This window comes from Pelobates fuscus, chromosome 4 (genome assembly GCF_036172605.1).
Source record: "Pelobates fuscus isolate aPelFus1 chromosome 4, aPelFus1.pri, whole genome shotgun sequence".
Lineage (NCBI taxonomy): Eukaryota > Metazoa > Chordata > Amphibia > Anura > Pelobatidae > Pelobates > Pelobates fuscus.
In genome coordinates, this window is record NC_086320.1 from 161,526,644 (window position 1) to 161,540,297 (window position 13,654).

Consider the following 13,654-nt stretch of genomic DNA (forward strand, 5'->3'; position numbering starts at 1 on the left):
GCTATCGGCCTGAAAGTTCAGATTACCGTATTGGTATCGGCTCTAAAAAATCAATATCGGTCAATCCCTAGGTATAATCTCCCACATATCATTTCCATTGGTTACAATTACGTCACATGATCTTCTCAATGAAACCCTCTGTAGCTGATCACACAACCGGCCAAAAAAACCCATAATCAAAATAGGTAAAAGAAGGACAAAAATACTTTGGTCTATTTTATTTATGGGTTCTCCTTTTTAGATTTCATAGCAGGTGGCCCAGCAGAGATACATACAGCACTATACTTTTGGTGGTTCTCCATCAATCCCTGTCTGTGTGTACTGTCGTAAGGCAATAGTGTTTAAATGGTAAAATAAATCCTTTAACTTAAATGCTTACATATTGTGTTTGGAAAATGTAAAAACAGATCCTAAAACGTTATATTAATAATGGTAAGTCTATAAATTTCAATGCATTTTGTAGATTTTTTTTTTAGAAGATCTGAGAGAAAAACGTTATGCATTACCTTTTTTGCACTATTTTTCCATTTGCTTGAATAGACAAGAATGTCACGTCGTGGGTGAGTGGTTTTCACTTGGGTAAATATAAATTTCTCAGATTTCTGTTTAGAATTCAGAAGAGAAAGTGCTACTTTGGTGATTAAACCAAATGGATTTGGATTATTAGGACTAGTGGTCCAGGAAGCGTAAGCAGAAATCTTTTGGTCACTCTGAGGAAGGTGTATTGGCCTCCGTTTCAACAGATAACACCAGGTAAAACTTGTTGAGGTCTTCAAGCTTGGAAATGATAGTCTATGCATGTCCCCAATATTAACCACAGATATTGCAGCACCTAGTTTTATTTGACCTTGAATCTGAATGTTCTTCGAAACTGGTGACTTTCTCTCTTGACCACTAAATACAGACTTCAAGGCACACATTTGAGTATTTTCTGGAGACGGTTCTGGTGACATTTCTACTCCAGGACTGGATGAATCAGTGGATTCATTTGTTTCATATTCTACTGCACTTTTTACCTGCTCAGGAACAGGAGAAACCGTTTTTTTAGGGGAATGGAAGTTACTGAGTATTTTTTCAGAAGTGGGGTTTTCCTGGTTAATACTGTCAGGCACAAGAGCAACATCCTGATCTAAGCCATCACTTGGGTCTGTGGTACAAAGTTGACGTACTAACATTGGTTTCCTTGGCTTGCAAACTTCTCCAGCTTTCATGCTCAACAAATGAACCTGTTGGCTGGTATTACATGGAGCACCACTTTCATCTTTAACACGTTTTTGATGCTTTTCCATTGCGATATCCAAACTGTTTGCTGGTGATAGCATTCTCTTACTTGAGGCAGAGGTCTCTTGCTGAGGAAATAGACCAGAAACTGGCACTTTTTGAGCAGGGGCATTTGGAGAACTTTTATCATAGGTATATTGTTTGTTTAGGCATTGAAGAGGTCTGATGGGTTCTTCCTGAGACTTTGGCATCAGAATTTTTTCTCTAGGATTTGGCACATGCATTGAACTTGCTTTACACAAAATGGGATTGCCTTGATCCTGTGTAACTAATATCTCAGGCAGTGACATTGCAGTGGAAATTCCATAATATAAAGAATTACTATAATTATGAACAGGAACATTTATAGAATACACACTTTGAAATTGACCACTTGGCTTACTAGGTTTGCCCTGCTTTTGCAGCGGATCCATTACATTATTTGTTGCATTCCAAGATTTGTTGCTATTGATTTCATGTACTCGTTCTGTAGAAGATCTTTGTGGCAAAATGATTATAGCAGGATCTGAACTATAAAACTGAGTTTCTTGAAGTTTATGAACTTTTAGCTGATATTTCGGTGCAAAGCAAGATTCATGTTCGTTCACATTTTGGGAAACTACATTTGTATCTTTATATTCTCTTTTAGTAGTACTGTGTATGCTACCAGCAAAATCATGTTTGAATAAGGAGGTTTGAGTGGTATGTACAAAAGTAGAAGATGCAGAATGTGGAATGGACAAGACACTTGGAAGGTTTGTATTTTCAGCTGAACCATGTAAGTCACTTTTAGATTTTTTCTCATTGACTTCCTTAGTGTATACATTAACATCTGATAAGGACCTATTTATTTGCACATTACTTTGAAATAAAACAGGATTATCTGATTGAAGACTCAAAAGTTTGGATTTAGCTGCAGGAATACTGCTTTCTGAACCAATATGTAAAGATATTTGTTTTACTAAAGGTCCTCTTCTCCTTTCCAGCAAAGGCACGTGTCCACTACTTGAGGTGCATACATAAGATTTTGGAGCAATTATATTAATTGGCGACATAGACCTTGACCGAGACATACTTCCACAATCAAAAGATTTACTTCTGTAATCCATGACCTCCATCGAAGGTTGTGTACAGTTAATTTGCTCGGATGCTGCACGTTTCATTTCTCTTTGAACACCAAATACATTCAAACCAGTTGGTATGGTCAGGAACTCAGAAGAGGATTTATTTACCCCTTCTGCTTTTGTAGAACTGTCAGATTTTGAGGATTCTTCCTTATCAAATGAAGCTGAAAAACTTGACGCACGAGATAAGCTACTCTCGCGACTCAAACTTCTTGAAAGTGTTGACTCAAAACTTGATTCAGCAGATGAATGCTCAAGATCAGCTAACCTAATTCTTTTCTTTTTGGGGGGAAGTTTTTCAGTAGGTAAGCTAGAAAGGCTGTCACTACGTTGTGGCCAGCTAAATTTCTCTTGTGTTTCTTGATCATTTGATTGATTTTCTGGCTCTTTGTCAGGCTCTTCTGTAACCAATATCTCTGGTACCTGAATATTATGTTGGCGCACTAGACGAGACTGTGTAATTAAAGCAGTTCTTTCACTAGAGGTTCCCCTTTGACTTTCATGAACCACTGGTATTTCAGCTGACCTACTAGGAGAATTCTGAGAAGAAGAAACAGACCTTTCTTCATGAATAGCAGTTGCACCAAAAGAATGATTCACACTACCTTTATTAATTTCATAAAATGGCACAGGTGAAACTCTTTCAACAGATTCTGATTTCTCAAATGAATTAGGCCTACTCAATGAATTTGTGTGCTGAATTACAGAAATTCCAGTTCCTTGACATTTCAGTTCCACGTTTTCATGAGAAACTAAACATGTGTTTTTCTCCACTGTTGGCTCATTAACATCAATAGTTGGCTCTGTGCTCCTTGGTACCAACTGTATTTGAGAACTGATTGCTGAAACAGTACATGATTGTGAGCCCAGAATTGTAATAGTTGAGGAATTCTTTGTACAGCTTGCTTCCATACTGTCAGGAGCTGTACGGCTATTGCTTTGTTGTGGCTCATCATCATCTCCTACACTTTTCATCTTTCTTCTTTTTCTTATTTGCAGAGGTTGCTCTGATGTTCCAGCTGAACTACCAACTCTATAGTGAAGAACTTGAGGCTGTGAAATGTTTGCTGTTGAACTGTGCTCAGCTTCTCGAGACACTGTTTTACTCTTTGGTCCATGTAGTTCAGAACAGTAAAACTTTTTATGATTTTCAAAATTTTCTAATTTTCTGTATCTATTTCTACATGTTTCACACTCAAACATGGTACCTCTGCCTTGATGTGCCTTTTTATTCTTGTCTAAACTGGAGCCTTGTACAAAGGATTTGCTTCTGGGAAGCAAAACATCAGATGATGTTTTGCTTCTGTGATAACTTTCATCTACTGACCGTGCTGGTCCAAGACCATAGTGCTCAGATGTTGAGGAGTCTTCTACTGCAACTTGTCTAACAAGTGTACGAGGATGAACACTTTGGTGAGGTGTGGAAGGTCCTGATACAAACACATCATCATAAAGAGTACCTATTTTTTCATCAAATGATTGACTAACACGAAGAGGATGAGAAGGTGGCAAGCCTGGTGGAATGGCTGAATAACCAGTTGTTGGCATTGAATTACTTCTAGTAATCGGCAAACAGTCCATTGAAGGATACTGGGAAGGAACTGAAAGAAAAAACACTTGCTTAGATTTTTCTGTTGGAGTAAATGGAGATTTTGGTATGTCTGAACTTGAGCTGGTTCGTCTCCCTACAGGTTTTAAATCAAACTGAAAGGAATCCTTAAATATGTAAGACTTTGGTGAATCTATGCTGCCTCTTCTAGAGAGGGATGTTCTCCTAGGTTTGACACTATCTAGTTGCTTGTCATCTACTACAGCTTCATTGTCTGATATCAATTTTGAAATTCGTTCCTCAAGTGTTCTTGTTCCTAAAGGTGGTCTCATTGTTCCTGCAGTAATGGTTTGTTTCTCAACACATACTGTTTGAACTGCTTGTAACACAGGAGCAACTGTAGGTGCCATGGGGATTACATTTTTGGAAATGTCTTTATCAGATGTGGGCAAGAGTTTTAGGAAAGGAGCTGGTGAGCTCATTGCTTGGTCTGCACTTTCAGAGCGTGAAAAATAACCAGAGTCAGTGCTTCCTAGGCTTCGGGGGCTCAGAAGGCATTTATTCTGCTGTTCTTGAGAACAATCGGTAGCTTGCTGTCTCTGCAGCTGTGCATGGGAAGTTACTATATTTTGAGTTTTTTTATCTCCTTCTTGAACCAAATCACACTTATTTTGGGAAGACTGCTCTATTTCACCTAATGAATATATCCGCAGCACTTTTGGGTTCTTGTTTTTTGTTTTGATTTCAGGCATCTGTGCAATGAAATGTTCAGAAGTGGATTCTAGCACTTTGGGGCTGTCAGCTCGTAAAGGAGAAATACTGACTGGATAAACAACTACTTTTGGTAATTCAGTCAGTCTTGAGTCTTCATTTTTATCTTCTTCTGAAATGTCTTGTAACATTGCAACTGGACTGTTTGAAGTCTGACTTTCTTTCTGCGACATATCTTCTTTTTCTGATAACATATTTACAGTTTCGCAACATTCTAGACTAGGAGACGTTAGATCATCTTGCCTTTCCTCGGATGCATACTCATCCTCACTTTCTCCACTTTCATCTACATCCGAATGAATACAAAGTGCTTTTTCTGCATCATGCGAAACTCCAGAATCTGGCCTTTGGCCAAGTCCAACCTTGATTGCATGTGCATGAGATTTTTTGTGCTTGTACAAATTGCTTTTTGTTTTGAAAGAAAATCCACATGTTACACAAGGGTATGGGCGTTCCCCAGTATGAGAACGGATGTGCTTTAGGAGAACACTGGGTTTTGCACACGCCCTATTACAATATTCACATATGTATTTACCTTGTTTTTTTGGCTTTTGTTCTTTCAGAACAATATTGCACATTTGCTCCCCGCTAAGAAGTGAAGTAACTTGAGCTAGACTATACGTGGAAGTTATCGACAGGCTTGAGTGACTAGTTGAGGAAGAAGAGTTTCCTGGTAAAGGAAGAACCTGAGTTACAGTAGATGATGAAGGGTGAACTACTGAAGAAGTAACAGCAACATGGTAAACTTGCTGGTGTTTAGTAGCTTCCAGAGAGGAAGAATAACTAAGACATGAAGAAGATTGCTGCTTTTGCAGTCTGGCCTCAAAAGGCATCTGTTCCTGTTCAGTACCTGAATGAAACGCTGCATGCGGAGAACCCTTGGCTGGCATGCATAGCTGGTTCCCTTGGCTAGCACGATTGTAGTGCAAATGTCTCGCACTCATTTCACGCTGAGAGAAAGTGGATGAGTTTGAAGCTGTAGGTTTCAATGGAGGTGCTGGAATCTTGTTGTGTCCTTGTTTTTCAGTCTGTGTCCCACAAGGTGGCCAAGATTGGCTTAAGGTATTGAGTTCAGGCTCCATAGCTTTTAATAAAACATCAAAAGCTGAATTTGCACATGGATACTGTTTGTTTACATTCTCAGAGTGGATGTTTGCACTTTTCTGATTGCTTGGTGAAGACCCTGTAGTAGACCTCTCCCTTGATAATGTCATTTTGTTCCCGAATTCTTGGTCTTCACTTCTCCCGTTGCATAAATCTGGGGGTACAGAAAGCTTTTTAGCCTGCATTGAAATCCCAGACTTAACAGATTGCACAATGGACTCTGAACTGATAACTTTATTTTGCTTCTGATTTCGGATGGGTAAAAGTTCTTTATATTTTGAGTCACCAGAGACACAAGGATAATTGCTGGGAGCAATGAAGGTATCTACATCATTCCTTTGCTTATCTTTAGAAACATTCCTCAGTGGTGACTTTGGTATTTTCTTAAGATGATTTTCCGTAACAATTTTTTTCCTCTTGATGCCTTTAACTGCATCCAAACAACTTCTGGAACCAATGTCTGCAATTTCTACAAGGAAAAAGAAAACAAAATGACATTCTTCGTGTGAGATAGGTGAAAAATATAACTGACGTGCAAAACAAGAACAAAGAACAATTACTTTTTTTATTTTATATTTGCTGCGTGGGAAACTGTTCTATCATATTATTAAACTGCATAAAACATGTCGTTCTTTATTATTTTTCTTATATCTAAACTTCATTGTGAGATTATTGGTATTATGATAGCAAGGCTGAATGGAGAAAAACAGGCCAAATAGAACACATCTACAAAAAAAAAAAAAAAAAAAACATAAAATAATTTAAAAAATTCCTTCGATGGTCCCTGTTTTTGTGCAATGTTTAGTTGTGTCTAGGACATGGATCATTCTTTTAATTATTTTACTGGGATCTCTGTGTGCAGAGGAATTATGGGACAGGTAGTTCAGCTGCCAGCTTTCTATTGAAAATCTCTGCATGCACACTCGCCATAAATAATATTCATAATACAACATGAATGAAACTATTCAAACAAGCTAATAGAAACTGCAGCGTGCAAAGGGGCTTTGCCTTTTCTGACTCCTCTTTTTGTGAAAGCACAGAGCAAACCAATATGCAAATGAATTGGTATTCTCAAGCATTCTTGAGGATGAAAGCACATGAATTATAAAGCATCACAGTCAAAATATTTAAACCACGTTTTCAATAATGTATGCTTTTCATAAGTGTACGGTGACAAGGTAAGGAACACTATAATGCATGATATTAAGTCATTAGGGTGAGAATGTTCATGCAAGAAGCTCAATTTGACATAAAACATCCTTACCACACCTATTATACCTTTCTACTGGGAAAATAAGGGTCTTAATAAAAACTGAACTAATACCATTAGAACGCATGTGTTAAAAAACTGGCATCTATGTTTATAAGAAGAATTGTTATGGTTCAAGATTCATACATGCAAATGGTAAAGTAAATTATATACAATCCATTTCCTTCCATTACACGTAACAAAACAACTAATAATCTGCCTTTACGGATTAATCATCTCTCACAACATGTATTTTAAGAGATACACTATCTGCTAAAATGGATTAAAGTTTTCTTGTGTTGATAATTAGGCAGAATTATGTGTGACAGGTTCTTTGTCATGGAGCATATATACCACATGCACACACTCTTGCTTTCTCTCCACAACCACTTTAGAAGGTGCTCTTGCTTGTTATATCTAATAATCAGCCAATCAAGTGTCAGTCAATAAGTTCAAAAAAGCATAGACATGTTTAAGATTGTCAACCTTTGTTTAACCCCTTAAGGACCAAACTTCTGGAATAAAAGGGAATCATGACATGTCAGACATGTCATGTGTCCTTAAGGAGTTAAACCAAAAATGGTAAAAGTGAAGAAATGGGATCTACATGACTTTGATACTGGATTGATTTCTGGTGTCAGACATGGAGGTTCGAGTATCTCTGAAACTGACCAGAAATGCTAAGGAATTTTCCCAGCACCTTTTTAATTCCAAGTCATTAAGGATTTAGGCTGTCCAAGGGGCAACGAGGGGTCCTACCTGTATTAGAAAGGTTAACCCTTATAGAAACCACCGAATATACATATATACTTGATAAATATGCACACACACACACACACATAAATATATAATATATGTGTGTGTGTGCCTATTAGGGTAATCCAAGCATTTACGTAAACAGTCATTTGTTTGTATGAACGCATGGACATTAAATTACCTTAGTTCAGCCACTTGACACAACATCTGATTTACATTGCTAATAAACTCTATTTTCTCTTTTAATAAGAAGTACCTAACAATGACAATGTATGTTACCCGTTGGGTGCAATGCTGGATTCCATCACAATAAGACTTTCATTTTACCATATTTGCATTTTGACTGGAGCTCTTAATGCTTATTTTGGGATGGTGGGAGTCAAAGTTTACAGCAATTAAAGTGTGATGTTTGTTTAATTCTTACCGGAAATAATTATATATATATATAAGTCTATTATCAATAGACTTGCACTCTAGGATAAATGCTTCATGCCTGGTGCTTGCCTGCAGTACAATATAATATAATATTTATGATCTAAATTCATAAAAAAAAATATATATATACATATTCAGTCTATAAAACATATGATGACAAGATCTATTTAGTACACAGCTTTCAATAACCACACAGACTTATAAGGACATCCATTTAGAAATACATAAGAAAGCAAACTTGTGCAAACTCACATTTTTTTCCAATTGACATAAACCCATTACAGTGAAATATATGTTTCTCTATTTACCAGACACATAAGCAATATTCTGTGAATCTATTCTATAATCCGTCCGTGCAAAAATCGATTATTTTCATTTTATCTACAAAATATTTAGTACTGACTGTGGCAGCACACATATACGTAGATCCGCACATTTATTATAAGACAATATATTACTGCAATGAGAATGACCTCCCGCCCTGGCACGTGGTCGAGGAATACACCTAAATATCAATGCTATGTCTGAATATTGGCTAAATGAGCCTTCGCATTAGTTTCTGGTTATTATTTAATACAGAAGTGCAACTAGCGAAGCCTTTTAACAATAAGATAAAAACTAAAATAGCATGAAGTATATTTACTGCATAAATTAGAATACATTGTACATGGGCAAGCTGTCCCAATATGACTTCTAGCAAGCATTTCTAAGAGATCAGATTACCTGGAAAGATGATTTTCAATATGCCTCTACAAACTGCAATATTGGATGGGAAATAATAAGCAATGGGTTTGTTGTAGTAATTCTCATTGCTGCCAGTCCCAGCCCACTCAAGCCCACACATTATTAGAACACCTACCCGCTTCTTTCTTTATGCTTTTTCTCTGTATAGCACTATCCCTCTCTCGATTTCTCTTAATGAAGCCTTGTGCAGAGTACCGGAGAACTGTACTAAAAGGAATGGGACACACTTGGCACAAACACACAATGTGGTTACTATATAGAGTTTGAAGCACAACTATTTATTTATTTTTTGGCAACTGCATCCGTCTACATTCTCTCTTTCTCTTTCAAAACCTGCAACAGTACAAGTGTATTCCGATGTCAGTGATTTCCAGTGGCTTTCTTTGAGACAGCATGAACAGCTACACAAAATATCACTAAACACCAAACTGGTGTGAATTGGAAATCAAATGGCTAAATTTTAGCTAAAAATACTAAGCTGTGGCTACAGCAGGGTAGAACAAAGGTTCTAAATCTTCAATTATTACCTAAATTAAGCAGTTTGGTTTCACTTTTTAGTGGATAAATCCCAATTAGTTCTGAACAAGCTAAAGGTGCCACTGTTTTGCTTAGAAACATAGAATGTGACGGCAGATAAGAACCATTCGGCCCATCTAGTCTACCCAATTTTCTAAATACTTTCATTAGTCCCAGGCCTTATCTTATAGTTAGGATAGCCTTTTGCCTATCCCACGCATGCTTAAACTCCTTTACTGTGTTAACCTCTACCACTTCAGCTGAAAGGCTATTCCATGCATCCACTACCCTCTCAGTAAAGTAATACTTCCTGAAATTATTTTTAAACCTATACCCCTCTAACTTAAGACTATGTCCTCTTGTTGTGTTAGTTTTTCTTTTTTTAAATATAGTCTCCTCCTTTACTGTACCAGGAGTAGAGCAGCGCTAAACAAACTAGGAACACTAGGATAGGAGGCAGCACACCTGATAATAGGGGAATCCCCCCAACCCCCAAGAAAACTAGAACAAGTCAAAGAACAATATACAGGTAGTGCCAACAAAAATACTCCAAACACAATAGTATATAATAATAAGAGCCATAAAATCAATAAGAGCAATACAAACCCCACAGGATATAAAAAGAGTCCACAATAAAAATTGAAAGAATAAAAAATACAAAATGGTACAGCAGTGTCTCAAAGGTGGCAATAGATATTCTAGCCCTGGTATGGGACTTTCTTGGTAGCTTTGTTTAATAGCAGTATGAAAAGGAAGCAAAAACAGAGGCAAACCAATAGTGCAATATGGTAGAACATGGTAGGGCAAACAACACTTAGATAAGATGTCAACTCACATATGGTAGAGCTATAACCTGCTCTAGGTAAAACAGCATGCAGTGGTATACAATCCCCACTTGCAGGATATCCCTCTGGTTTTGGTACACAGTAGAATGATGGTAAATCACAAAATAGAGTGAGCAGATTTACCGCTCTGTGTATCAAGCCTGCGTGGTATAATCCCCAGCAAGAATTTCTATGGTTGGTTGTCCACAGTAGGTATTGGGTCAAGATGTCAGGTAAAAGTATAAAAATAAATAATAATAAGTTCTAAAAATATATGGCTAAAAGGCAGGTAGTGAGGTAGTCAAAATACTTTATTTTAACAACAGCATAAAAACCACAACACGTTTCTTCCCTTAGGGCTTTCTCGAGTGGTAAAAACAGATACCTGACATAAATGGGTTTATACAGGCTTTAAAACACTTGGCGCCAAAACAACATTATTAATCACATGACCACAATTGCATGGCTATGGCTAATAATTTATTTTTATTTTTTTAAATAGTAACTTTATCAGGTCTAAGCAATATAGTGTGTGTGGCAGTTTTATTTTCTTTTTTTCCCTTTTTCTTAAATTGTAACTTTATTAGGTCTAAGCAATATATTGTGTGTGGCAGTGTAGCCTGTATAATTAGATATTAAAAACGAGGGCTCAGGAATAAACAATATATCATATTGACTACTGTAATCCACTTCTCAGTGGTCTTACGTGCTCCTAACTTGCGCTGTTACAGTCCATAATGAATGCGGCGGCGAGGCTCATCTTCCTGTCCACCCGCACCTCCCACGCCTCACCTTTCTGTCAGTCCCTACATTGGCCTGGAAGATATAGGGCTCAATTTAAAATTCTGGTTCTTGCTTTCAAATCTCTACATAATGCTGCACCCACCTATCTATCCTCCCTAATACTCAAGTATTGTGGTGGAATCTCGGTAAAAATAAATGTAGTAGGCCGAGATTACCACGTGGCATGTGTACGTGCATATACTGGTGTATCGGTCGGTTGGTTGCACGAGGCAAAGATACAATCAGTAGTGTACGGAGCATGTGCGAGAATACAGGATGTAGTATTCCCCTCCTCCATTGTGCTGGGCAAGCCATGTGGTCAAACAGGAAGTTAGTTCTTGTTCGATTGATTGGGTAAGATTATGTGTGGGTGGAGCTTATTATGGGAGGAGTTACATGCCTATATAAGGAGCCTACACTATTGTTCGGGGCTCAGATCTTGTTGTATTTTGGTGACATTAGTACCTCTGAGTCCCGGTCGGTGAATCGAATAAAGAATCTCTTCCTTCCTGAAGAAACCTGTGTCCATCTCTCTGTGCTTGGCTTCCGTCAGTTTCTCCGGTATCAGTATGTCCCGTCTAGGCCCTTACGCTCTGCTGAAGACTTACGTCTATCTTCTGTCCGTACTCCCACCTCTGATGCTCGCCTTCAAGACTTCTCCAGGGCTGCACCGTTCCTGTGGAACTTGCTTCCTTCCTCTGTTAGATGCTCACCCAGTCTCCACTCCTTCAAAAAATCATTAAAAACCCACTTCTTCATAAAAGCGTATCAATTAAACTGTTAATAGCTCCCGACTGATTCCTCTCTTGCAGCTGTCGTTAGTCTAATACTATCCTTACCTTTTTCTGTCACTTTACCCCACTCCCACTAGTATGTAAGCTCATTGAGCAGAGCCCTCAACCCCTCTGTTCCTGTGTGTTCCACTTGTCTGGTTACAACTACATGTCTGTTCGTCCACTCATTGTAAAGCGCTGCAGAATTTGATGGCACTATATAAATAATAACATAATAATAATAATAATAATAAAATGAGCATTTTTAGACAAGAGATATAACAATTGATAGAAAATGTATAAAAAGAAACACAGCCTTTAGGCATATCTGCTAAAAAGTTACAATTAAAACACATTAAAAACAGATTCTACAGAAAGTTAAAAAGATCAAAATCAGCATTTAAACCTTCTGGTACCAAAGTTCTCAAGTTAAAAACCCACTGCATCTCATTCTTTCCCAGAATGTTTTTCATATCACCTCCACGCCATGGCATCATACATTTTTGTATGCCAGTAAATTTCAAACATCCTGGATTTTTTTAATGTTTTTAAAAAGTGTTTTGATACAGTGTGATTTAAGTATCCTTTTGTTATGTTTTGGCAATGTACTGATATTCGCGTAAATAATTATATATATAAGTCTACATATTGGAGGTCACATGGGCACTCCAATAGATAAATAACATTACTAGAATTGCATGTAATAAAATAATTTATCTTATAGGTTTTTTTTTAGTAATGTTCAAAGTGAAGTTAGAGGTTTTATTTTGCACTAGCACCTGGGTAGTTTTACATACAATGCACATTCTGCATTTAAAAAACCCTTTGACATTTGATAACAGCTGTATTGTTCTTAGTAAAACATTTTGTGAGAATATTTTTTTAAATTGGGGCACCTCTAAATATAATATTTGGTTTGGTGGGAAGAATTTGTTTTAAAATTTCATCTTGTTGTAAAATGTACCTGTGCTTATTACGTCATTATTCTTTTAAAGGGACACTATAGTCACCTGAACAACTTTAGCTTAATGAAGCAGTTTTGGTGTATATAACATGCCCCTGCAGCCTCACTGCTCAATCCTCTGCCATTTAGGAGTTAAATGCCTTTGTTTATGAACCCTAGTCACACCTCCCTGCATGTGACTTGCACAGCCTTCCATAAACACTTCCTGTAAAGAGAGCCCTATTTAGGCTTTCTTTATTGCAAGTTCTGTTTAATTAAGATTTTCTTATCCCCTGCTATGTTAATAGCTTGCTAGACCCTGCAAGAGCCTCCTGTGTGTGATTAAAGTTCAATTTAGAGATTGAGATACAATTATTTAAGGTAAATTAAATCTGTTTGAAAGTGAAACCAGTTTTTTTTTCTTGCAGGCTCTGTCAATCATAGCCAGGGGAGGTGTGGCTAGGGCTGCACAAACAGAAACAAAGTGATTTAACTCCTAAATGACAGTGAATTGAGCAGTGAAATTGCAGGGGAATGATCTATACACTAAAACTGCTTTATTTAGCTAAAGTAATTTAGGTGACTATAGTGTTCCTTTAACTCCTTTATTGTTGTTATTAAAACTAAATATGATTGGAACAGAAGGTGTAGTTTTGTTTTTTTCTTTATATCTTAGAAGGCTGTTTCTTAGTTTGACTTTATTTTTTTAAATAAAGATTTTTTTGGGCTACCTCACTACCTACCTTTTAGCCATATATTTTTAGAACTTGTTATTATTCATGTTTATACTTATACCTGACATCTGGACCCATTACCTTTTATT

The 13,654-nt window shown here is 37.2% G+C and overlaps 1 protein-coding gene across 2 annotated transcripts in view; it reads right to left on the minus strand.

Moving 5' to 3' along the window:
- HIVEP1 (HIVEP zinc finger 1) overlaps nucleotides 1–13,654 on the minus strand; it is a 236,421-nt gene that overhangs the window by 49,096 nt on the left and 173,671 nt on the right. For both annotated transcript variants that reach the window (XM_063451723.1, XM_063451724.1), the window contains one exon: nucleotides 507–6,277. In XM_063451723.1, coding sequence (XP_063307793.1) covers nucleotides 507–6,277 — 5,771 coding nt within the window. The remainder of the gene's footprint in view (nucleotides 1–506; nucleotides 6,278–13,654) is intronic.